General features: G+C 39.6%; 1 protein-coding gene across 6 annotated transcripts in view; it reads left to right on the forward strand.

Annotated features, from left to right (window-relative positions):
- The window catches only part of ADAMTSL1 (ADAMTS like 1), an 885884-nt gene that overhangs the window by 491823 nt on the left and 366097 nt on the right, over positions 1-27964 (forward strand). The window contains exon 1 of one of the 6 annotated variants that reach the window (XM_025925314.2): positions 14389-14594. The exons of the other annotated variants lie outside the window; for them this stretch is intronic. Within the exon in view, the coding sequence (XP_025781099.1) occupies positions 14532-14594 (63 nt within the window). The 5' untranslated portion in view covers positions 14389-14531. Of the gene's footprint in view, positions 1-14388; positions 14595-27964 lie in introns of those variants that run through there. 6 annotated transcript variants of the gene reach the window in all.

A 27964-nucleotide genomic window follows, 5' to 3' on the forward strand; every position in this document is an offset into this window, starting at 1 on the left:
ATGTTTTCTTTTCTACTCTGAATTATTCTTTTAAACTTTTACTTTCAATGCTACTTGTTACACACCAAGTTGATTTCATGACCTACTGGTGGATCACTGCCCACAGTTGAACAATAGTGCTTTAACCATTTTGCAGAATGGCAAATGTGAGATCTGAGCACTTTGCCTAGTTTTTCCCTAACTTTCCATGACATTTAGTATCTTTTCTTTTTGGAGCATCAATCTCCAAACTCAGTTATGGTTCATGATAGGCTCTCTATGGCTTCTACAAGATTTTCAGAGCACCCTTAAAAGAAAAAGACTTGTTCAAAGCTAATACGCTATAAACAAGACTTGAGCCAGAATATGGTGAATCAGTGAGGAGTCTCTGTCCAATGACAATGAAAATTCTGAGTGAGTTACAAAGACACTACTTCCCCATGGGTAATTTGTTTTTAAAGTCAGAGTCATAAAATTTTAGAGGTAAAAGAGACTTTAGCAAATCTAGTCCAGCCTTTTGATTTTATGACAAAAATATTCCCATGCACATCCTGAGAAGTTCAGAGCATGGGTCTCATTCCCTTATCAACAGTATTTTAAAAAACAGCATTTGCTGCCATGAGCAGTTATATTTTGAACAAACAGAACTTTTATGTTTTCAGAAATCACACAGGACTAGCTTTTTAATGTTATATAAATAGTGGAATTATTATTTCTAGTATTTAAAGGGGGGATTGGTATCTTAGCTCTATATTTTAGAAGTCACCTTAATAACTGAATTGTAGAAGCTTTATGTTCGTGATCCACACATCTGCCTAAGACAGTTATCCGATGAGCATGGATTTTTTCAATATTTAGACATTTAACAGATAATATTTGAGAACTTATTATCTACTCTCAAGCATCTTATAGTAAAATATAAAATGCTTGTTTTTTTTATATTACAAATTATATTATCCAAGGAAATAATACATCATAAACAATGTGTATTTCATTGGTCAGACTTTATTGGTATTTTATCAGACATATTTAATCTACCACTCTGGATCCTAGTTTCTTGATATGGACCTAGATCTTTCAAGTCCTCTGTTGAACCCAGGACCCTATCTCACTGGTTACTTTATTCATTAATAAATATTTATTAAATGCCTTACATGAATCAAGCACTATTATAGACACTGGAGTTACAGAGGTATATGAGAAAGACCAAATCTCTGCACTCAGGGAACTTGCATACCAAAGGGGCTTATCATGAGTAGAGAAACCCCCAAGCTGGCTGAGTTAACCAGACTCTTTGGAAAAGTATTGAAATATGCCAACTTATACAAAAATTGGTTTCCAGATCTTCAGTAGTCCTACGGAGACAAGTGTTTAAGAAGTTGGATTCATTTGTCTATTTAAAAAGTTGTGAGTTCATTAGCCTGCATTGCTGGGTGTTTTGAAGTACAATCCCTAAGTAATATTCTTCCATTTGATTTTAATCCCTGTAAGTACATTATTATTAACCAACAAAAATTAACAAAGAAATGAGAAGGAAAGGGAGGGATAGAAGAAATGCAGGAGGAAGTCAGGCAGCAGGGGAGGAAGATACCCTCAGAATGAAGCACGAAAGTATAAAATTCAAGATTTGCTGATGATATTTTCAGAGTCATGACTGGACACAGTCACAAGGAAACCTACTAATGCTCACAACTCAAATAGAGTTGAATCTAGCAGAAGTGGGGAAACTGTTGGCACTCTTTTTCCAGAATTACATTGTTTTGATGATCTGACTCAAGTCTTAAGCATGACATTTCATGATCGGCTAAGCCTCGAAGCAACCACACCCTATTCTTGGCAAAAATACATATCATGTTACATTACCAAGGAAAACACAATGGAGAGGGTTTTTTTTTTTAATAATAAATAAACAACACATCTTATTTATAAATCTTGTCAAGATTTTCAAGGACTTGCCTAGCTCCATGGTGAAACCCCTGTTTTCTGTGTAAGACATAGCATGCAGAGTAACTGCTTGAACGACAAGCTTCTTTTCAATTTTAGTGTCTTCAGCCCCAACCAAGAGGGGGACTATCCTCTTTAGTGGTAAAAGTAGATCCAGGTTTTATGGCTGGAGAGAGTCCAGAGCACTCAAAGTGAAGCAGACGGTTGTGAAGAATTATTTATGGCAGATTTTGTGATGCCTGTGTCGTACTCTGATTTAATAGGGGAGAAAATGAAATCTGAAGCAGAGTGAATTCAATTTCCAAATTTTACTAGGTGTACATGCAGGTTTTACACCAGGGTACTATCGTTACCCCCAGCTTCTTTTCATGACTCTCATTCTTTGTAAAAATAAGTTCTTCCTTGAACAGACCTGTGAAAATACTCTGTTGGGTCATCCACAAGAAGTCTCCAGGATAACACTTCGGAAGTCCACACAGTGGACCTATTCTATTGTGATACACACAGTGGATGACATCCCTGTCTATAATAAGCAAACTCATGTTTCAGTGGAAATCACCCCTCCAAAAGAAGGGGAAATAATTACAGAATCCTAAAGCAAATGGCACCACAGATTACTTTCGCCGTTTTGCCGACTCTTCATTAAAACGTTATATCGGCATGTGAGCAGTAACAGCCATTTAAAGATACCAAAACATGGTCATTTGGCATGGAAAATTAAATACATGTGTCCAATCTAATTTTAATAAGTGTTATTTTTGAAGCAAGTCTTGATTATTTTCCCACACCTCATTTCCAAAGGGAATATTGTGAATACAAGAAAGTTGCATAAAGAATAAGCAAAATAAATCATACTGTTAAGAAACATAATACATAAGTGTACAGACTTTCATAAGTATTTTATCTTATATTATTTTTCTCTTCATTAAAAATGTTATAGTAGGGGCTCCTGGGTGGCTTACTCAGTTAAGCATCTGACGTCGTCTCAAGTCATGATCTCACGGTTTGTGGGTTTGAGCCCAGTGTCAGGCTCTGTGCTGACAGCTCAGAGCCTGGAACCTGCTTCCAAATCTGTGTCTCCCTCTGTCTCTGCCCCTTCCCCGCTCAAGGTCTGTCTGTCTCTTTCTCCCTCTCAAAGATAAATAAACATTCAAAAAAATTTTTTAAGTTATAGTAAATATATCTCGCATAAAATGTACCATTTTAAATACTTTTTAGAGTGCAGTTCTATGTCATTAGGTAGATTCAAATTATTGTGCGTTCATTATTACCACCCATCTTCAGAATTCTTCATCTTTCCCACCTGAAATTCTATACCCATTAAACATGAATTCCCTGTATCTGCCCCTTCCCAGCTCCCGATACTTTGTCTCCATGAATTTAGCTGCTCTAAGTACTTCATATAAATGAAATCACACATGTGTTCAAGTTTCATCCATGTTGTAGTTTCATCCAAGTTTTCATCCATCATCTAGAATTTCTTTCCTTTTTAAGACTCAGTCATATTCCATTGTATGTATGTACCCTGTGTGCTTATCCATTCATCTGTCAATAGAAACCTGCGTGCTTGCACCTTTTGGCTATTTTGAATAATGCTGCTGTGAGCATGAGTATACAAATATTTGTCTATTTTCATATCTTTGGGGTATATATTCAGAAGTGGGATGGCTGGATCCTATCATAATTCTATGTTTAATTTTTGAGGAGTAAGGCTTATGCTTTTATAATAATTCATACGTTCAACAAACATTTATTAGACTCTTACTGTGTGCCAGGTAGCCATGGCAAAAGTTGGGAATGAACAGACAAGACACAAACACCGCCTTCAAGACTGACAGCCTAATGTTTGAGTGGTTTGCTGTTGTTCTTTCTTTTGATGGTGGTAATAATTTACAGTTGATGCATTAACTCTTTCCCAGGCTTCTTGAGACCAGTAATATATTTGTACAGTATATGGCAAGAGTGCCCTCATGACCCCAACCTTCACTAACTTGAGGCTTTGAGCAACTTCGACAACTAGAACCAGATGGGAATAGTACATTGTCCCATATGTCAGGTGAATCAGGACATTGCCAACCCCTCCCCCACATACATCATCTGTAATAGTAGCTTCAGGAGATAATCATTTCAGCGAAATCAGAAATTAGATTAATGGAACCTGTACAAATGAAATGTAGTAGCATTGTATAAATTCTAAGGTACTATATTTGATTATGGAGGAGCAAATTTTTCCATTCAAATGGCATTATACCAGTGGAAGTACCATATAAGAAATAATAATCGAGTTTGAATAAATTTTCTTAAATAATTTTAAAGTTTCTCCAAATGACTAAAGAAAATAAAACATGAAGCTTAGAAAGGGTAGGATAGCCTTGGAAAGTTTAATAAATCATGAAGGCAACAAAAATGAGTTTAATCGCCATAAGGATAAAGAAAAACATTGTTTTCATCTGTATGAAATCACTCTCTTATTCCATCACCTCCCTTAAAGTGCCCCATAGATGGTTTCTTTTTTACAATCACAATGTTTATTTTATATGCTTCTACCCTACCTCTTCCAAACAAATCCAAAGGTTGCTTAGAGTAAAATTGCAATGCATAAAATACCAAACCACTTACATGGAATAATAGAATGTAAAAATCAAGAAAGAGTAAGAAAATGTTTAAAAGCCATAGGCTGAGGGAATATCTAACCATTGAGCACAAATTTTCGTTCTGACCCTCCTAGTAGCCAAAGCAAAGATAGAAACTCAGGAAGTTTATATAGTTCTCTTTATCTAAAAAAAGGAAACATACCCACCTTTATTTAGTTCTCTTTATCTAAAAAATGAAACATTCTCACCTGTCAAAGACATGCTTTTTGTATTTGACCGTTATATTCCAAGAATTTGCCAGGGGGATTCTTATATAATTGGATTACATAAGCAAAACTGTCCTAGGTAATTTTAGAAGATCTTGGGAGTGGTACACATACACATTTCTATAATGGCCATTAGTCAAAGCCAGAGGCATGATGTTTATTCATAGATCCTAAGCTGACAGAAGACTATATAACTTGCCTATGTATTTAATGGTTTTGTATAGTCCTGCCACCAATTACTATGTTAAAACACACGTGTTGTATTAAACGCATTTCTTCCTCTCATGAAAGTCTGGAGGTAGCCAGTCTAGGAACACTATGATGCTTCAGAGTGTCAGGCAGTCAGGGCCCTCTTTCTGGTGCATAGTATCCCCTCCAGATCACTTCATGGTCCACGTTCCAGTCTTCCCATTATCATTCCAGCCACACAGAGGAGGAAATGGTGAAGCAGGGGATGCCCCTCTGTTTAAGGACCTCACTTGGAACTACGTCCACAACCCCTACTTACATTTCCTTAATTAGAATTTTGTCAAATGGCCACATATAGCTGCAAGAGAGGCTAGGAAATATGCCTCTTCTTGCTGGGCATGTATGTTTATTAGCAAGGCAGAAAAAGATATTGGGAGACAGCTAATATTTCTGCCACAGGTATGCTATTTAATGTTTTGTCCCTTAAAATGTAGGCATAACTTTAAAAACCAATGTATTGAGAGAAAAAGTAGATGCCTATGAGTACAGTAAATATTCTACTTACAGGGTCATCTGAGGATGGCAGAGCATTTTTATTACAGTCTGAGTGATAGGAAATCAAAGGAGACATACAGAGTGAGGTTGGAGGTGGGGAGGGCAAAGAGAAGATACGTGACCAAACACCCAAACCAAAAGCTAGGCCTGTAGGACTATTCGGAGAGGAATGTGCCTCTCTCAAACAGATCTTGCCCAAATCCTCACAGTCATATCCCTTGAGTCTTTCTGCCTCTTTATTTTACACAGCCCAGACATGTCCCCATTTATATTCCTCCGAGAGGTAAGATCAAGTGACATGCATCATACTTATCTTGCTGGCCTTGAAACCTCAAGACTAGGACCTGTGTCCCCTCCAGCTTCTTCAAAGGGCGTTTGTGACTAGGTCACACCCTACAATCCTAACTAAGGAATGGGGGTTCTCCCCTTTATCCTTAGAATCCTATACTGTCTCGTAACTACAGTTTCTGTTCTGGGAACCGATGTTGGATTTTAACTTCTAGAAAATGCATGGGCAAGAAAGATAAATCTGTAGATTCTTTTACCTATTTCTCCCAGTTGCACCCACTATTTCCCCCTCAGGACACCTGCAGATTGGTAACTTTTTGTTGTTGTTGGCTTGTATTCAATTCTCTATGTCATTACCGTATGTAATGTTTTCTCTTTTTGCCATGCTTACCAAGATCCAAATTCCTTCACGAAAGTCTTTTCAAAAGAAAGAACAGCCCATCACATTTTGAAATAGGAAAGATAAAACATCCAGTTTTACCTACAAATTCCATGCCCTTTTCAGAAAGTTAAAAAAGAAACTATACTATAAATTATTTTTAATTATAGATTCTTTTTCAGCATTCCATTATTTCATAGTTTTTCGAATTTCTTTGACTATGTTTATAATTGTGATATGAGATAATCTTCCTAACTTAACAGAGAAACCATTCATCCTGCTGGTATGAGCAAATATAACAGCATATAACAGAAATAAAATTGAAGAATACCCAATAATCTATTTTATTTTAGAGGAAGAGGACTCTGATTTTTCCATGGTTTAATTGCTATTCTGAAATTCAAATTTGATTTTATCTTTAATTTCCATTTTTCCTTAGTTTTCGGAGACTCTGTTTTCTTTTGCCATTCTCCTGCTTGGTTTTTTCCCTCTTTTCTTTTTTCCTGACACTGTATCTATAGCCATAGCCGAGGTCAATTCACATGCTTAATTTGACAAGTATTTATCTAATGCCAATTATATATGAGGCTTTGTGGGGGAGCTATCTGAGCTACATCCCAAAGGTTAACAAGGATTTGAGCAAGACAGAGATGGCAGGGAGGACCTTACAGGCAGGAGGGACTGGAAGCATAAATACACAGGAATGGAAGGACTTGGAGTATTGGAGTAATATCAGGTATTTCAATTGAGCTGGAGCATGACTTTCTATTATCCTGGGACTACAAACAGATCAGGGAGGTCCTTGAATGCCAAGCAGAGGAATCTGGCTTTTACCTTTTAATCCCTCTCTCTGTATTGTCTATAAATCTGTTAACACCCCTTCACCGTATTGTCTGGCTCTGGTATAATTATTTTATCTGTGAAGAATGATGTCATGGAAATAGTACTGAACTAAGAATCAAGGGCCTAGGATTTATATATTACACTTGGGTTTAATATGTGGATATTACAACCATAATTCATACCTCAGCAATTAAACTGGTATCTATGTCAAAAAGCCTCTAAGAGACAGTTTATCTGTTTTCAGAATTATTTATTTATCAAGCATTGCACACAGTAGGTGTTCAATAAGTGTTTGTTGAAGCTAATTCAAACTTCTGCGATCCATAACATAGCCCTAGCAATGGAGAAAAAGGGGGGAAGAAGGACCGCCAGTTTGAAAGTAGTGAATAATTCTTTCCTCCTGATGCAGTTCAGTGCTCTGCTATGAGTTTGTTTGTTTATGTTTGTTTGTTTTTTTCAGAGCAGGGGGAGGGAGTCCTAGAATTAGAATCTAGATTATGATAATAATTTTTCCCAGAATTTTATCAGAATTTTCAAATACATAGAAAAGTTGAAAGACATGTACAAGGGATACTCATATACCCACCAACTAGCATGGTAATGTTTCACTGATCTCTTACCTTGTACTGAGCTATACTCTACAAACTCCTTGCCCCACTGCCTACAACTGCTCTGTGGTGCTGACCATTATTCTCATCATATAACAGTTTAAAACAAAAACAAACAAAAAAGCTAGGCTCAGTGACTTTCAGAAATTCATTTCCCTAAAGCTCTCCTGGTAGTAAAGGGAATAGCTAGAATCTGAACACTCCGGTTTCAAAATCTGGGTTCTGTCCACTGCACGAAGAGCCTCCAGAATTCCTCTCTGCTGCTGGCCAGGGTCACAGATGCTAACTGAATACCTACGTGAGAAGCCCTGAATTAAGCACTGGAGGCAATGAGAAGAAATGTAAGCTGAGGCTCTTAGTACTTTAGGCAACTCAAGATGAATCAAATCAAATTTTAAAATTTGTTGAGTTCCTGACACTTTGTAGGGAGAAATCAATGAGGATGTGATCTGAGACTGTGGGACAAAGAAGTAAAAAACATATTTCTTCTTTAAGCAGCCTGAAATAGTGGGTCAGGGTGAGTAAAAGCCTTGGCCTTACATGTTCCTCTTTCTCTCTGCTTACTCTGTCCTCCTCACCTGCAAAACTTTTCCTGTTTTCTTATCATCTCTTGAAAGTCTCTGTTTATCTTAACACAAAAGACAACAGATGTTGGCGAGAATGTGGAGAAAGGGGAATGCTCTTACGCTGTTGGTGGGAATGCAAACTGGTGCAGACACTCTGAAAAACAGTATGAAGTTTCCTCAAAGGGTTAAAAATAGAACTACCCTACAACCCAGCAATTGCATTAGTAAGTATTTACCCAAATGATACAAAAATACTGGTTTGAAGGTGCACGTGAACCCCGATGTTTATAGCAGCATTATCAACAATAGCCAAATAATGGAAAGAGCCCAAATGTCCATCAGTTGATGAATAGGTAAAGATGTGGTATATATACACAATGGAATATTACTCATCTATCAAAAAGAATGACATCTTGCCATTTGCAACAATGTGGATGGAGCTAGAGTGTATTATGCTAAGCGAAATAAGTCAGTAAGAAAAAGACAAGTATCGTATGATTTCACTCATGTGTGGGATTTAAAAAACAAAACAGATGGACATAGGGAAAGGGGGAAAAAGAAAGGGAAGCAAACCATAAGAGACTCTTAACTGTAAAGAAAAAACTGAGGGTTGCTGGAGGGGAGGTGGGTGGGGAATGGGTAAATGGGTAATGGGTGATGGGTATTAAGGAGGGCACTTGTGTTGAGCACCGGGTGTTGTATGTAAGTGATGAATCACTGAATTCTACTTCTGAAACCAGTATCACACTATACGTCAATCAACTAGAATTTAAATAAAATTTTCTTAAAAAGAAGAAAAATACCAACAAAAACAAAAAAGTCTCTTTATATCTCAAGGTGTTTTTCAATTTCTGTTTCTTCCATTTCAGTCCCCCTTACAGAGTCCTCAAACTAGCAATGATCTCTCCCATCTCTGAACTATAGCCCTCTGCTCTACAAAGAGGCAGGGTAGATTAGTGGTTAAGAACACAGATTCCCCCTGAGATCCTGACCCTTCCCCTCTGTGGGTACGTATTCTTGGAAAATTAATGAATTCTCCATGCCTCAGTTTTCTCCTCTGGTAAAGGGGATATTATCAGTCAAGGATTCTGTTTCAGAGACTAGAATTTCCTCTTGCTAATTAAAGCAGGAAGTGTTACATTATAAAGGAATTCATTAACTCACAAAAAGTTGGAATTGCCAACAAAAAAAGACTAGTTTGAGTTTTCTGAAGATTCCCATGCTACTCTATTCCATACACCAGCTGGATGGAAATGTAAGGGCTGTATGTAAAAAGTCTTCCCACCTTCTCTGATCCAGCTGATAAACTGCATTCCCCAAGATTGCCTCTTATCACCCACAAAGGCAATGACTGGTTGTCATGGTTGCACACAAACTGCCTTACTCTTTAGCCATTTTGGCAAGCAGAGAGAATAAAGTGTGGTCTCTGCCTCACTTCTTGTAAATCTTGTGGGACTGCTCCTGAGTAGCCAAATCTAAATTACCTCTGGTACCCTAGCTGCAAGGGAGTCCGGGAAATGTAGTTGCTAGGTTTCTGGCTTCTGCATTTCAGGAAGGCACTAGCTGGGACCAATATTGAGTACGAATCAACCATAAGTCATATCCATTTGAGAACAATAAATGTACCTCTCCCATAGTGTTATTGTGAGGATTATATGAAATAATAAAGTAGTTAGTACCTGGCACATGGGAGAACCTCAATAAATGCAACTATTTTCATGAGTTAGCATCTTAAGGGGTTGCCAGGTGAAAGACCTCAGATAGAGCCCCGAATTGCTACCTGATAATAAGTAATGTGGATGAATGTGTTTAACAGAGAAGAGCACCAGTGTTGCTACCTATAAAGTGAGGATAATAATCACTCTCTACCTTACAGAGTTTCTGCTCACATCACATGAGGTCATGTGTGAAAGATGATTTGAAAACGGTCGTTCCAGTTGCTTTGGTGTTGAAAGGATGTTAGGTGAAATGGAGAGCTACAAACTCCTGGTCAGATTGCAGCTGTGCCCCTGAGAGTAGCAGTCAGCTTCCTGTAGTTTCATCTTCTTCATCCCCACTCTATGTTTTCCTCTTTTTAATTTTCAGAATTAGCCAGGGAAATTAAACCACTTTCATACATGCCTGTGAGGCTAGAAAGTCTCAGACACTGCCGTTACCACCTCCTGCAAGAGGGGAGATGGAGTTCTACCGAGCTCACCAAGGTCCCCCACCCCTGAGTTCTTTCCAGAAGACCCTTTGCCCTCTCCACTCCACGAACTGCAACTGGAGGGCCAAGTGAGGAGGCCCAACCTCAGGAAGAGACAGGTGGCTCTGGCGCGGACGCTGTAATGCATTCTCCCCAGGGAGAGAAATTCGGAGAGTTTAGCTCACTCTTTCCTGCCATAAAGCACACTGAATGTTAACAGCTTGCTCCTGTCCAAGCTGGTGTTTTTTAAATTAAGTATTGTTAAATCCATACCATTTGGAATGATGCTTCAGACAGCCCTGACACTCTCTCTCTCTTGCTTCTGCTTTCATTTCACCTAATATATTGTACAGGGAGCCAGCCACCAGTATTATGGCAGCTGTGGCCCCTGCTGCTGCTCAGACACTGGTGAGACGGCTTTAATGTAGATACCTGAAGAGGGAAAAGGAGCTCGGCCAACGCCCTGCTCCCATGCCATAAGGGGCCTTCCCCAGGCCACCATTAGTAAGCATCTAGATTACCTAGGGTTTTATGTTATTTTTCCTTGGTACTAGAAACAGTTTTAGAAGTGACAAAGGTGGGAGACAGAGACACCGTAGATTTCGATAAGATACTTTCCATTGTCAGGTAACATATATCTATAGGAAAACCTGGGTAGCCTACCCTCTACTCCTTTACCTTCACTATAAATATTACCCTCCAGCCAGTATGACATCACTGCCAGCATCTGAAAGTGTCTATGTGTGTGTGTAGGTGTGTGTAGACACACACACATATATAGACATACATGTGTGTATACATAGGTGCACATACATATGCAGATATGTATAGATGAGAGAAGAGTGATTTCGGGTCAGAAAATCCTAGTCAAAGGCCAGTTCTAGCCAGTGGGTCCTGGGGCAAGTCATTTAATTCCTCTGAGCCTGATTTTCCACATATATAAAATGGAGTGAGTACTTAACAAACGTCGCAGAGTAGTCATAAAAATGGGATTGCGAGTGTAAAACCATTTGCAGCCTTTAAAGATAATGACATAAAATCTGGTAATTATCAAAATTGCCTCATCCCCAAAACTTACTCTAGTCACCCTCACACAACTTGATTTTGTTCTCCTTTTTCTAAGATTACAGTAAGCTTGGAGCTTGCCGTGCACTGTGTAATGTTTGACAACACAATCGCTTTCCCTAGTTTCTCTGGGCATCCCCAACAGGAAAGGAAATGCTATGAGCACTGGGACCAGAAGCGTGAGATATTGTGGTGCTTGTCCTCCAGACATTCCATGGGTAATTGAGGATTTGACTTAAGAATATTGTGACATCCAGCAACTTTATTGAGGCGAAGGGGACCATCATGTTATATGTCAACGTGCCCATCAGAACTTCAAGGCAGAAATTGCTGACTCAAAATATCTAGATAATATTTATTTCCAAAGTAGGAAGGAATCTAGAAGAGCATACTAGTAGCTCTTCTTCTGCAAAAGGTATCATATCATGACCACTTCCTTTTCCTACCACCTGTTCATGCCTTTGGATCTGCCTATTAAGTGATGGTTATGCGTGAAGAAGGAAGGAAGAAGTGGTGTTCAATAAAATATTCCATTTTGTAGAACCAGTTGGAACCCTTTAGCTAATTAAAGAATAAAAATCCCTGCCTCAGAAAGCTCCAACTTGTAAGAGAGAGATAGCTTTTTTTTTTTTAATTTTTTTAACGTTTATTTATTTTTGAGACAGAGAGAGATAGAGCATGAATGGGGTGGGTCAGAGAGAGAGGGAGACACAGAATCCGAAACAGGCTCCAGGCTCTGAGCTGTCAGCACAGAGCCCCACGCGGGGCTCGAACTCACTGGCCGTGAGATCGTGACCTGAGCTGAAGTTGGACACTTAGCCGACTGAGCCACCCAGGTGCCCTGAGAGAGATAGCTTTAGGAATGAAAGTTTATTTCAATCAGTTCATTTCTTTAATATAATGATTTCAGATAACACCAGTCAAGGCTTGTTTTAAAATGTTTATTATTTTTTTTTTATTTTGAAAAAAAGAGAGCGAGAGAGGCAAGGAAGGATAGAGAGACAGAATCCAAGCAGGCTCCACGCTGTCAGTGCAGAGCCTGATGCGGGGCTCAGACTCACAATCCATGAGATCGTGACCTGAGCCGCAATCAAGAGTCAGATGCTTAACCGACTGAGCCACTCAGATGGCCCATCAGTCAAGCATTTTTACATCTACTCATGGGTACTCTTCAGCTTATGAACATTATTAGCTGTTTTTTTTTTTTATAGATTTGTAAAACTGATCTCTCTGAAAGGGAACAACATACTTCAAAACAGGACCTCTTTGCTATGGATTTGTCCTATCCATTTTTCTAAGGGGACAAGGTGGATCCTTATATGCCCTGACTCTCCTAACAGGTTGAAAATGGGCATTTCAAAGCTCTTCTGTCTTTAATTGGCATGCCATATGAAGTAAGTAACTTGATGTTAAACAAGCTAGCTGCTTTTCTTTACCTTGCTGAAAAGCAGTGCTGCAGGTATGTATGTAGACGGACCTGCCTGTACTCACACGCCCATTATGCGTAGAGCAGGTTTTCCATATTTTTGCATTTCATAACTTGTGGGTATTTTTTATTAACGGGAGGAAAGGACTTTAATTCTCATCGTCTTCTCCCTCCACCATATACATTTCTGGGCTCTCAAGAAATCTACAAAGGAAAAACTTCCTGGTGACACACCTATGGAAATGGAAGGCCAAGTTCGCTGTTTCATTCTTTCAAACACTCCATGATTTTCTTAGCAGATAAGGAGAAAGACGTCCTTGTTTGACACTTGACACTTTTCTAAAACTGTAATAAAATCCTCCTCTGGTAGAGTCAAATCTTGATTGCTGGTGGATTAACCAGACTTAGAAGCTTCCTGACCTTCTCTTTGCTGTTGCTGGCCTTGCAGTCATTTCACTGCTCATTAGCACTTCCTCCAGAGCGTCTCCCATCCAAGCCTCTTGCAACAGTAGAAGGCAAGAGGAGCTAAAACTCACTTCAGCCTTTTCTGCTGTGTTATAGCAGCTCTGATAAAGGACATGGATAAGGACGAGGCTGAAACTGTTGGTTAAAAGGTTTGAGGATTAACTGAAAATTTAATTCATCCTTTCTTTCCCTCTCCCTGCCACAGTAGATGGTTGTGAGCTGGCACTGTGTCAAAACCAGGCTGCTCCTCAACCCCAAATTTCAGCCCCTTTCATCCCAGTCTTTGTTAAAGGGCTTTTTTTTTTAAACCAGGGGCTCTAAATTTCTAATTGTGCCTTTAGTGTAGTAAACCTTAGACATTTTAAATTGTCACTTTACAAAGAAGCAACTTGCTTTTTCTTTCCCCACCCCCGGCTCAAGTCATTAATGCCTAAAAGTAACTCATGTCACTATTTAGGTTTGGTGAGGAACTTCCAAAAACTTATATAGCCTCTTTCCGAGTCAAGGGAGAAAATAAAGAGGAGCTTCACAGAAGAGAAATAAAGCAGTTGTGCAGAACACGTTTAAAAGGCACGTTAAGTCAGTTTTTGTCTATGGCTCTTTCCCTTTATGGCATATGTTATATATTGACAGGGATTAAGTTTCTCTCCTGAATGCAACAATACAGAGTCACAGGGAGCTACTGTACTTCCCAAAGCCACAGGCACCAGCACAAGCAAACGGCAAATAGAAAGGTATCTCACAAAGAACCAACCAGGTTAGTTAAAAGTAGAGGGCTTTGCTTCATCTTTTGCAATTCTGCACCTTTTGCATTTCTCTTCCCCTCTGCCGCGCGCGCTCTGCTCTCCTTTCTTTTTCATCCTGTTTCCCCTTTTTTTGCTCGCACTGTTACACTTTCTCTGTCCGCCCCCCCCCCCCCCCCCCCCCGGCTTTGTTATTCAGCACGTCTGATTAGCAGGAGCCTGATTGGCTGGCTGCCTGCTCGGAGAGAGATTCCATTCAGCTTACCCCCCACCCATCCACCCACCCACCCACCCTCGGTCAGGAAATGTGAGCAGGGCTGATGGAAGCTGATAGGCAGGGCTGGAGTGTTAGCACCAGTACTGGATGTGACAGCAAGCAGAGGAGCACTTAGCAGCTTATTCAGTGTCCGATTCGGATTCCGGCAAGGATCCAAGCATGGAATGCTGCCGTCGGGCAACTCCTGGCACACCGCTCCTCTTTCTGGCTTTCCTGCTCCTGGTAAATGCCTTTTCATTTCAATACGTTGCTATTGCCACTTAGCCTGGTTGCTGTTGGGGGTAATGTGTATATGTGTGTGTGTGTGTGTGTGTGTGTGTGTGTGTGTGTGTGTGTGTGTGTCTTTATCTTCAAACACCAGGTAAAATAATTTACATGATTTTAAGAAAAGGAAAAACTTCTTTCAGAACTTTAACCCCCAACTTCCCAAGCTAAGTAAGGTCCGCAAGACTCTGTGGGATAGTGAGAGATATATAATAATATTGAGACTCAAACTTTGGGATATACTGCCTAGCGTTCTGAGCTGGGGACTGTATAAATGGCGGTGTGTATGCTTGGAATTTGAATAAGGGACGTCCTGAAATCAAACTCACTGACTGTGGTGTTCCTGGAATTTTTGAAGGATGGGCTGTAAGGGGCTTTCCCCCACTGCCTTTTACGAATCCTTCTCTGGCTGTGCACATGTGCTAGGGAACCAGGTAAAAGACGGAATGAGAGCCCGTTTGCAGCCAGCCCAGATTATAGCTCATAATTACTGTAAGTCCTCTATGGATACAAGTTAATGCTAGTATTTATGAATTGAGGATTATGGTCTTTGATCTCAGATCTGCTTTTAAAGAAGAAGAAAATGCTGACTTTTTGTGTGTGTCTGCTTTCCATAATCACAGTGATAAGATGCTCTGCTCTTGAACATCAGCACACATTGCATTTTTGACTCGAAGTAAATGTTCCGTTGTGACTCATACTTGGTTTTATGGGCAGAAAATGAACATTTACTGTCCAAAAAAAATCTACACTCAAAATATTAATAGCAATGCACATTTTTTTAAACCAGAGTGTTCTGGGCAGGCAGCTTCATAAACCTCATCTGAAGGTTTGATTCCAAAATTTGCACACACTGATTCCAAACAAACGTGATTGTAGCTCTCCTTGTCACATTTATAGCATGCCAGCGCTTCCTCAATAAGGCAAGAAGGGAACAAGGTAAAAATGTAACGAATATATAGGTTGCATTGATTCGTTGATGCTAAAGGAATGTTTTGTTCTGATTAGACTCTGACAAATTTCATCTGCGCTATAATTTTGAACAGAGGAAGCAAGCCATTTGGTATAAATTGAAAAACTCCAAAAAGATTCATCAGATAGAGTAATCAGACAGTGTTTAAATATTTTATACATTCCCACCTCTCATTTGCATCATTGTAGCCAAGAAATCATACTGCTGCACTGCAAATGCTATAAATATAGAAATGTATTTTCAGGTTTTCAGACATTTAAAGGCCAACTGAATTTTAAGCATGAATAGACTATAACTTTAAGCTGTTGTGAAGAATATAAAAAGCAGAATGTTTAGGTGTGCTTTATGACTAGTGGAGCAAGCAATTTATGAAAGGTGTCTCATTTTTTCCATATGGGACGTGTTACTTATATACACACCATTAGTTTGCCTCATCTTTCCTTCTTTGTGATTTTCAACAAGCGTGTGTTATTCCCCTAATTTAATTAAATCACAAGTTCAATTACCAGTCCACATTACTTTTTTGCTATCTTCATATGAAAATATGATGTCGTTATATTTTGGAAAAACTGTCCTATTCAGGAGTAGACTGCTTAGCTACCCATTTGGCAAATTGCATTATTCCCCCTTTGACATCTTGAATATTCATATATGTACTTGAGCATATAATTAGACTTATGTGCAAAAAAGAAGTGTTTCTTTATATCAGATTTCAAACATAAAACATATTTTGTTTAAATTACAATAATTGTATTGTGAGGATAAAATGAAATCAAACTCAGGTTTGTTTCAGGTCTGTATTTAAATGAATTGGGATTCTGAGAGTCACAAGAAAGAACTGACTTGTGAACAACAAAATATATCCCTGGGCAGAGTAATAACAGTATTATTAATACCTGCCACGTATTGTGTGTCTGAATGTGCCAAATATTGGGCCAGTTGTTTGAAACGTGTTACAAGAAATCTGCACAATCAGCTTGCAAATAGGCATTTAAAATTTTTTTTTTAATGTTTATTTATTTTTGAGACAGAGACAGAGCATGAACGGGGGAGGGTCAGAGAGAGGTAGACACAGAATCCAAAATGGGCTACAGGCTCTGAGCTATTAGCACAGAGCCCGACGCAGGGCTCGAACTCACGGACTGTGAGATCATGACCTGAGCCGAAGTCGGAAGCTCAACCTACTGAGCCACCCGGGTGCCCCGCAAATAGGCATTTTATACCTATTTTACAGATAGGGAAACAAGCTTATATTTGAATACAAAAGTCAAATAATGGAGAGAAAATCACTTGTTTGCTTCATACTATGGTTGGAAAATGTTTAGCAATGATGGAAGCAATGGTGTAAGTTGGTCTGTAGTCGTTGTTGGATATTTAGGGGTTTTGTCTCATCTTGACCATTGAAGTTATGTACAGGATTGTGGGCACTTGTTACACTTGCTTGTTAACTGCCCCCATCAGCTTTGTGACCAAAATTACATTACTGACCTATGAGCCCATGAGCCTCATCAGCAGTTGGCTTAGAACTAGAAGTGTGACAGTTTCAGCTCAGCCTTCAGTCTGAATGGAGAAATGGAACAAAGTAGCTTGTTTTCCCCATAATTATTTTATACATTATAAGAGTCTATCTACTCTTAGAATTAATGTAGGTGATTTTTGAAGATCCCTTTAACTTGATCCGAAAATATCCCATTTGTTTAGTGGTGAGTCGGATTTCTAATTCAAAACAGTGTTCGTTGTCACTGACAGCTGAATCCCCTGTATTGGTTCTTGAGGATGTGAGAATATCAAATATTGACCCTCAGTTTTGTCAAAATCCTTTACCCTTGGAGGACGCTTTCTGGGAAAATGAGGTCCCTGTGTCTCTGTATCATATGTTCATGCAAAGCTCATACATCATGGATATCTATTTTACTCTGGGCACAGTAGGACAGTACTTCTGATTAAGAGATTTCATCCTGATATTCAGGTCATATTTAGTCACATCACCCAGCTTCCCCAGTCTTCCCACTCTGTTCCCCTTTTTCATTCCCTCTCCTTTGTCCCAACTGTGTAGCTCCAAAGGAATGTGGCAAAAACCATGACCGGCCATTGACATATGTGTCCATCCAAACTTGAAGTCAAATCACTTCTTGTCAGAAAGGCATTTAATCAAATTTGCATTTGCTTTTTGTTTCTTTTGAGTGGTTTTAAGCTCTTTCGCCTGCTATTGTGGGAGTTGTGAGAGTAACACTCAGAATTATAATAAAGTACATGTGTTTTTCTGTTGAATTTCTTTTTCTTCTCTGCACTAATTTATACATGGAAACTAGTCAAACACAATAGCCCATTCCCTTCAGTCGCTCTGGCACTGTCCTCCACTATTATCTAAGTGGATCTATCTTGGATGGCGAGAAGCACCATTAGCTTGTGGAATGAATGTTAAATCCCTTATTTGCAGCAGATTGTGGGCTGCTCCAATAAGTGGTGAGTGTGTGAGTGTGTGAGTGTGTGTGTGTGTGTGTGTGTGTGTGTGTGTGTGTGCACGCACGCATGCATGCATGCGTGCGTGCACATACACAGGTACCTTTCTATCACTGTTCCCTCTACATCTATTTCTTATTCTCATGCCTACATTCTCTTTAAATCAAGCCTCAGGACTTTTCACCTAAATCTACAGAGCATAATGAGGCATTTATTTATATGCTATTTTCTAACTGTTTTTGTGAAGTTTCTTGTCTAGACATGGTCAGCTACAATTTTGTTTCTTCAGACTCCTGTTTTTAGTGTTTAGGTCTGTTCAGGACCACTTTCTGCCCCCACTTTTCCTTGAAAGACCACACGGATATTAAAGACTTGAGAAAAAGAGAGAAAATGGATAAGTGAACATATTTGTTTGTGCCTTTATATGAGTGTTAATACATATTGATTCTGCTTTATCAATGCGTATGAATAAGGTGGAAAGCCATCCCCTAGCACACCATGGGTTTAGGCTAGTACTCAGATGCTGCACGAAGCTCAAATAATAACAAAGTTAAGGTCAGGGTTTGTGTAATTTTAATCAGTAAAGTGTGGTTAACCACTGTACCTGTTACTCATTAAAAAAAAAACTAGTTAATGTTGTTGCGTTTTGCACAGGAATTGTTTGGATAAGACACGTCTGGTAATTTGGTTCTGCTCCTTCTTATGGTTTAATCAAAATACAATTTTAAACTCTTCCAGAAAAAAATATAGTGTCCTCTGAATGTCTGCATTTCCTGTAGCACCTGGTAGAATGTCTTTTATATACAGGCATCATAGCTGTTTGTGAACTAATTTAAGGGAGGAAAGGACTTACAGAGGCTATCACCTGGTTTGCTAATTCTCCACATTCTTGGTGTTTCCTAACTTCATGTACAGAGTCCAGTTTCTCTGGTCAAGTGACAGCTCTGCTTTTAATTTGTCTGTTTCAGGTTCCAGGCCTTAATCATTTAAGTTTCTCACATAGAATTGTTTGTTTCATTCTACTCTTCCCTCATTCTGCATATTCTACTGTTTCTTGTGGTCTCATGAGTACAGTGACCCAGAAGTGACCTCTCGTAGCATGAGGGCCCTCGTCTTTTCTTGAGTGAGAGCATTCCTTGAATCATCATGAATAACCTACTAGTTAAGTGTGTTGAGATAATCACAGGAAAATGTGTCTAAATCAAGTTTTACAGGCTTGCTGCGTTTACTAATTTTCTTCTTCTAGAGAGCTGGCTTCCAACTTTGTGTTTTCACCAGAATAAGACAAGTTCGTGTCATTTTCTGTCTACATCATAAAAACTATACCATGTGGTTGAATTTTGGCTTGATTGGCAGTACTGGCTCATGAGCGGCTTAGGACTGGCATACCAGAGGTGATGTAAGCCCTAAAGGATCCTAATTGAAATAGGCCAGCACAGCTGTGTGGGGAGCCTGCCTGCTAACTGGGGTAAGCTGTTGCTATCAACCCCTTCTTTCCATGAGCTCAAAAGTAAATGACTAAATCTCCCCAATTCCCGAACGTCAAGATTAAAACCTACATTGAATAAAGCTTAACTGTTCCGGCTTCTCCTCCTGGGGATTTTGCCAATGAGAGCACCCAGCATGGAGAGCAGTTAGGAGTTTTCTGGCCACGTCAAGAAGATGTCCCAATGGTAGTAGTCTGGCTCCACCAGTGACCTCTGGCTTGTTATTGGTGGATTTCCAGAGGCTTGGTGTTTATAAAGAAGTCTGGATATTTCCCTGTATTTTTTAATGGTCTCTGTTTCAGTCATAGATATATATCGTATCTCATTAACTACTGAAACTCTCTGCAGAAGAAATACCATAATTTCTGTTTGGCTACCCATACCACAAATTCTACCAATGTAGAATTAGCTTTTAGTAATTGTTTGTCAGAGACATGTGTAAGTAACTGTAATCTCTACAGTACTTTAAGATGTCCTTTCTTCTAGTTCTTGGGCTTCTTTGCATTGATCTCTGTCACTGTACTTCTCATACTGTGCTTACATTTCTGTCCACTCCGTGACATTGTGGGTGACAGCAGGAGTGACTTGTCCCTCCTACCTCTGTCAGATGCCTGGGAATTAGATCTCAGTGAATGTTGTTGAATGAATGAGTAAATGGATGGATAAGAATGACTTGGTAAAAAAAAGTTGGAAAGATGGTAAGGCACAAATAGGACAGGAAAATGTGAACATCCGTTTCACCTTTGAAGCATTTCACTAATTCTGGTTTTAGTAAGAGCAAGTGAGCAAGCTAATAAATCTTAAAGGGAAGATAAATATTTTGTTTTTCTCTTTCTTAAACATATACGTCTATACAATGAATAACAGTTGAAGAACAATCCCTTTTGCTGTTGATAATTAGAATGAATTTTGCATGTTTCATATCTTGCTTAACCCACTTGGTTCTCAAGTATTTTCCTTTTATGAAATTTGCTCTCAGGAGGAAAATGATACTTATATTTGCTGCAGTCTTATAAAAATGGAGGGTAGCTATAAACTCTCATTTTAGCAGAGATGATGCTGTGGGTTCACCATAACTCGCTTCTCTTTCTGGCAGGACGTAAAGATAAACTGTATTTCCCAGCCTTTTCTGTGATTGGATGGTCACAATCACTCACTGATTGTGAGTCAATGGAACAGAGTTAGAAGTTATAGATGGCACTTCTAGCCCTCACATCTGCCACGTAATCATGCAAACACTCAGCACTCTCTCTTTACCTGCCTCCTGGACACAGAGCCTCCAGCAGGGAACTTCAAGACCTTAGGGAATGACAAAGCCACCAAGCGCAAGGCCTGGGTCCCTAAATGACTTCGTGGGGCAGAACCCCACGCCACCACTCTCACAGAATTCCTTTTCTGAAATCCATTCACCCACTACCAAGAAATAAACCTTTTTTTTTTTCTTTTAATGTTTTATCTGTTTTTGAGACAGCACAAGCAGGGGAAGGGCAGAGAGAGTGGGACAGAGGATCTGAAATGGGCTCTGCACTGATAGCAGCGATCCCGACGTGGGGCCCAAACTCACAAACCGCAAGATCATGACCTGAGCTGAAGTCGGGCGCTCAACCGACTGAGCCACCCAGGTGCCCCCAACCTTTTTTTTGTGTTAAAACACTGAGATTGGAGGAAAGGTGTTGTTTATTGTACTGAACACCTTTTTAAAATGAACTGTGCTTCAAATTTAGATGCCATGCATGCTAGCACTCACTTATAAGTCAGTGTTAATTCTGGGGCGCCTGGGTGGCGCAGTCGGTTAAGCGTCCGACTTCAGCCAGGTCACGATCTCGCGGTCCGTGAGTTCGAGCCCCGCGTCAGGCTCTGGGCTGATGGCTCGGAGCCTGGAGGCTGTTTCCAATTCTGTGTCTCCCTCTCTCTCAGCCCCTCCCCCGTTCATGCTCTGTCTCTCTCTGTCCCCAAAATAAATAAACGTTGAAAAAAAAAATTAAAAAAAAAAAAAGTCAGTGTTAATTCTACTTTCCATTTATTATATGGAAAATTTGAAACAAGAAGATTGCATGTCATCCTAATGATGGTTTAATCTTTGTGATGGGCAACTTACTGCGTGCCCCCAAGTGCTTAACATGCTCTACATTTGTAACAGCCTGCACACCACAAAGACTGAAGGAAAAGAAGGAAAATGGGTCCATGCTCATTTTTCAAACATAGAATCCAGGAATGAACGGCACAGTAAGTGAGAAAAGGAACCAAGAGAGGCAGGGCTGTGGTAAACAGTTGGAATCTCCTAGAGTAGAGGAGACCAGCCAACCCAGCCAAGGACATAGAACCATGCAGACCCAAAGGAAAGGCAAAGAAAACAGAAAGAGATATGGAGAAGCAGAAACTAAGGCACAACACCAATGCTGCTCTCAGGACAGAATGTCGGTAGACAAAGGAGTAAACAAGTGACAGAAAGGGGAACAGACTCATAAATGCAAAAATCCCAAATGTTTCGCACAGCAGCATCCAAAGTGAAACACGCCTCTTGAGCATACCTAGTCTCAACCATCTTTGATATGTGTTTCTCGTACGTGTCTCAGATGTCATGGAACAACACTGGTTTTAGAGTGCAACCATCTGGTCTGTAGCACGGATTCTACTTCTGTGATCTTGGTCTAGTCACAGAACTTACTTCAGCGCTGTCTCCTCATCTATGTGCTATTATTGCCCATCCCACCTAACTCTCCAGAATGTCATTAGAGGCAAATATGGCATCAGACGTTGAGGTGTTTTGTAAATTCCACAGTACCATGAAACATCAAGTGATTATACTTTCATTGATAGCATTTGTCTGTCACCAACTGTGTGGCCAACACAGAGCCAGGCTCCGTGGAAGAAGACACTGTCCTTACAATGAGTTTGGTAGTTCATTGGACATTTTGTTGTAGAGTTATTTTTAAAAGTTTTCAAAACACTCTCCTGTAGGGAATAGTTCTGGGATGGGTATCACTGTTTTCAATTGCCCGCCCCCCCCCCCCAAGCTGACTCATCTTAAAAGGGACTCTTCTGTACCTGCATAGACACTATCTGTTTAATCCTATCCGTGTGTAAATGTAAATCATGGCTTCCCACAGATTATTCATATGTATTATCTTTCTGGATATTATCAGACAGTATTTGACTTCAAACACTGAAACTTGTTTCCAATTTCCATAGTTGAGAATATCAATTTGTGTAACAGAACACACTAGAACAATTTTTTAGTTAAGATAAATTCTTTAGGAAAAAAAAACTGTCCTCAAAACAAATTCTTATCATTGTGAGAATTACTAGGGGTTACCAGTGTCTAGGGCATTTTCATCTGCCCCACAATTGGGGTATCATGCTGGTAGACTGCAGTCTGATGTAGTTTCTACTACATTGTGCTTACTTTATAATAACCAAAAAATCCATGGAAAACACAAGCATATTCCATTTGGAATCATATTTCTAAAGTGCTATTGCTTTAGTAGGTCGCATCTCCCTCCTTCACTAGACTTTTCTCTACAATTCCACTAAAATAAATTAATTACAATAAAACCAAAAAGGCCTTGTGCGTGGAAAGGGGGATAGTTGAAATAAAGGGACTAACAGAAAAATCACATGTGTGAGCATACACCATTTATAATATAGGAGATTTATTCCACTTCTGAGGCAAGAAATTGCAAGACTCTAATAGTTTCACCACCTGTGAATTATTTGGGTGCACCTCATAAGCGGGTTCTTTCTTCTATTTGTTTAAAGAAATAAGTGGTATGTTCGCCAATTCTACACTACATTAATTTTCACAGAGTTTCCATTTTCATCTTCATTGCTTTTTCAGATTTTTTTCCAAAGCTTCTGCCATTCTCCAACTAAAGCTTTGGGTATTTTCCCCTTCGATTTTTGTCCGGGGACTTTCTCTAAGTCAGTTCAGTTTGTTGGCATAAATGTTGGGACAAAGGAGGGAAGGAGTGTGATAACCTAAGACATCCTGACATAAATTCCAAGAGCACTAAAGAAATGAGACAGGAAATTATGAGCAACCTATAATAAATTCAAACTGTCCAATAAAATAAATATACCTCACTGGGTTCCCATCGTAAGGTAGGGTAGGGTGTCCAATTTCTCAGCTTACTTTGCCGGCTGCTCAGGCACCATTTGAAGTCTGCCAGAGTATTGTTCAAGTATTGTACTTCATCAGTAGACCCAGAAATGAAAAAGCACAATGGAAACAATAAGAATTCCTACTGTTCAGGTGCTGAAGTGAGATTTAAGGGAGAGTCGTTCTTTTTTTTTTTTTTAATGGTCTGTTTTTTCATTAAAGTTGCTATAACCATTTGACACTGAGACAGAATATCATTTCCCTGATGTGCCACACACTTTTATTTTTACCTTTGGGCTTGTATCCAGTCTGAGATAACAAACATGCTTTGAAATTACTGTTAAGAGTGAGTTAAACTGATATTTAGATTCCCAGGACATAGATTATTAGCACTTGAGAACTAAAAGAATCTTTAAGATGGCATCTAATGTGACCTTAATCGATTGGGATCTCTTTGAAGGCAGAAGTTTGGTTTTACTTTGTCTTGGATATATTTGTATCCCCGGCACCAGATAAAGAGTTTGATATCTATAAAATGTTCGGTGTAAGTTTGTTGTTTGAATAAATGAATTAATCACCTGTCCCAACCCTTTCATTTTGCAGATAGTTGAATGTAAAATATAAACGTTTGCAGAGAGATTTGACACATATTTTCCAGGAAAACCTAGTAGGTGGAATCCAGATCCTGGAATCTGGATCTCTTTCCTTTGAGTCCGTACTCCTTTGAGAAGAGTTTGTTCTCTTTCTATTATAGCTCTGGGACCCTTAAATAAGAGCCAGCCAAGCTGGCCTTGGTTGAGAAGGGTTGAAATGTTGAGATGTCATATGCAGAAGAAACCTAGGAATCAACAAAACTGCTGGAAAATCATCTTGAGTAAAAACTTAAGGATCATTGTTGGTTTATAAACATCAGGGTAACCTGGAAAGAAGGGCAGGAAGGGAGGCTCGAAGCCTATAAAACTTGTCTCCCTCCCTAGATCCGCATCATTTCTCTTGCTTTCCATATCAATGAAACATGTGAAAACTTTGGTGATGTACATGTGAAAATAACTTTATGTGGGACCTTGCACATAGCAAGTGGCCAAGAAATGTTAGTTCCATCCCTTCCCTTGGTGCAAACTAGCATATTCATTGAAAGGCTGCTGAATGACAGACACTGTGCTAAGTCCTGGGTATACTGTGTTGAACAAAACAGACATGGTTCTAAAGATGGGTCTTTCTACATATAATGTGAGAAAGGATTGAGATGGGGAGCAGGGAGGACAGGAAATAATTGGCCAGTACTTTCCATTGGTTTTATGTTGCTGTCATGATATTATTTTCTTTAAACTGTGTATTTAACTCTTGCTGATGTAAGGGGGTCTCTGCCTAAAGAAATAGACACATTAATTCATTATTTATTGTGATTCAAGAAAGAATGTGTAGAAAAACTCTAAAACTCTACAGATTTATACTTAAGGTCACCTCTTTGAGTTATGCTTTTTTTTATTTTCTGGAATTCTCTTTTTTAATACTACTGAAACCTAAGCTTAATGAATGTATTACTTTGTCTCTGTGTTTATTGATACATAAACACCTGTCTTCTCCACGTTAGAAGCGTGCTTAAAGTAGGCCCTCATTCAAGTGAATAAAAAGCCAATCAGTGGCATATAGAGCCCTAATGATGGTAGATTTTTCCTCAAAAGGGTTAGCTTGCTCTGCAGAAACTGTTTGTATGCAGGAACTTTATAAATCTTTAGGCATCACTCTGGCATGTTCTCAGTTCTCTCCTGGGAGGGATTCTGATTTTCCAGTACCTCTGTCATGTCCCTGTAGACTCCAGGATCTCGGTTTTAAGAAACCCATCCCGTGGTTCGTGTCTGTTTTTGAGTTCTACATAACTGAAAACAATAATTCCCCAGACTTTTGGATTTCTCAAAAGTAAATAAAGATGTGTTTGCACATATTTGCAGGTAGGTAGGAAGTCTGGAAAGCAAATACAACATTTCTAATTTTTTTTCATTTTCTTTAGTAAGGACATTAAAAAATAAACCTCTATCACCTTAGTTTCATAGACGAATAGTGTTAGCTTCAGTGTGAGAAGCACTTTGCGCATATCTAGCTATCTAACATTCATACCAATTATGGACTGGTTACAATTATATTCTATTTTCCCCAGTTTTCAGGTGAGGAAACTGAGGCACAGGGGGTCATATAACATTAGCAGTGGCAGAGCACAGATTCAGACTCAGGCACAGTTCATTCTTGCACGAACTCTGCCATTGTTTTCAGCAGTACAAGAAATGAAAGGTTCTTTGAATGAGCCAGAAGTTCTAAGTCCATACTTTCATAAGAAAATCTAAGTAAACACATTTAGCTTTATGGAAAGCTAACTGGTGTCCAGATTTATCCTTTTTTTTTTTTCCTGATTTATCTTTTTAATTCTTCTGTATCACTGAAAACTTCACAATGGACTGGGCTGCTCTAGGCCAGACGCTTTCCTTGGGACACAGAGATAAACAAAATACAGTCATACTCGCCCAGAAAACTCACAGATTCTAGACAAAGTTCGAAAAAGATACCACAGAGCCTGAGTGCAGGATATAAGGTGCTGCCATAGCTCCAAGAAGGACATGAGACAAGGAAGCTGACATTTATTGTCTGAGGTTCCCAGGCTCTGTGCAAAGCAGACAGTAACTGGGCTTTGAGGGTCAATGAAGGTGAACATGAAAGAACAGGTGTTTAAAGTGAATCTTAAGGAATCGGTAAAAGTCCACCAGGTAGACACAAGAAGGAAGGAGTGCACGTTAGGCAGAGGGACCTGCATGGGTAGAGGCACAGAGGAAAGAAAAGGAAGGTGAGTTGCAGGATTGGTGCGTAAATGCCAGTGGCTGGAGCATAACCAGCTCATGCGAGGCCTTGTGCGCTGTGGCCGAGAACGTTGTCCCAAGTTTGCGTTTTAGAAAGATAGCGGCAGCGGCCACATGGAGTGAAGAGGCCTGGCCTAAAGGCCTGTAGAAGACTGTGGCTTGTCTCCTGGTGGGGGGCCCTTGAAGGCAGGAGCAGTGGTAGAAAAGAGAGGGATGTACCTAGTTATATGGCTGCATAGCTATTTGCAGGAAAACCTGTGATCTCCCCTCGCCTTATATCTTGAGGCCTCAGAGGCTCTTAAAGCCCCAGCTGTGTGCTAGGCTCTTTAGGTCCCATGGCTTCGCAGACAGGCTATAGCCTGGCGCTCGCTAAGCAGGTGCTTAAAAAGTTCTGAATGAATGTGGGAAAGAGTGAACCATTTTATTCATGGCATCCCTGTTTTCAAAATTCTGGCCTACACTCAGAGCTTTTTCCCCCCAGATTATGGAAGGCCTTCCAAAGCAACAAATGTAGCAGTATCCCAAAAGGTCAAGAACTTTCCATCACTCTCTCAGGAAAGAATGAAATCTAGGCTCAACCTCTCTGCAGAAATTGCCACACTGTGGTAACTTAACCCTTTATTCACTCTCAGTGAACCTTTCCAAATAGAGCCGATTTCAAAGGGGAAGGGGGTGCTTGCTGGCTTTTTGGAAGCTTTATGCCCTCACAGAACACAAAGCCCATAAGATGGCATCATTTTTGTACCTTGGGTGGTTATTGTATTCAGAGCCTGCAGTATTTCCCTGTGAGTTATTTACCTGCTTCCTCACCAAACAATGCCCCATTCAACTCTTCAGATTCATGTCACAGTTCTGAATCTTTCCACGGAAAGCCAGCAAATCTCTTTGCCCTCATTCTTGCGGCTCTCCACGTTATCAAATATGGGCCCCACATGTGAAGTTCCCTTTGGATGCAGCTGAAACTCCAGTAAACGAGGCAGCATTAAGGATCTAAATTTAAGTTATCTGCCCTGATTAAATATTAATTGTGGTCCTCAGAAAATAATCAAGCCATGTCTGAAGTTCATAAACTCATCATTTTATACTAAAAGCATAATGTGACTGAAAGAAGTAACCCACAAGTTTTATTAAAGTGTGAGTTAAATGCCACATACATTCTTGGTATTTTTTTTCTTTAGGAGTCTAATTGCAAAGGCATTGGATTTTAAGTCAGGCATTGGGAGTCCTGTGGGACTATAATTTCTTCTTCTTCTAAATATGAAGAGCCTCCCGTGTGCACACAGCTCTTTACTCAGTATTAGTACAAGTACAAAATTGATTATGGCTTGACCTCACCTCATAAAGTAGATATGCTTTGAAACAGCATTCAGCAGGTATTTGTTGTAAATCGCATGGCCCTTCTGACTTCCATTCTGATTTTGGACATCTACCACTTTTACTTGCCTTCCTCCTCTCAA

Source organism: Puma concolor, chromosome D4, assembly GCF_028749965.1.
Source record: "Puma concolor isolate L17-30 chromosome D4, mPumCon1.1.hap2, whole genome shotgun sequence".
NCBI lineage: Eukaryota > Metazoa > Chordata > Mammalia > Carnivora > Felidae > Puma > Puma concolor.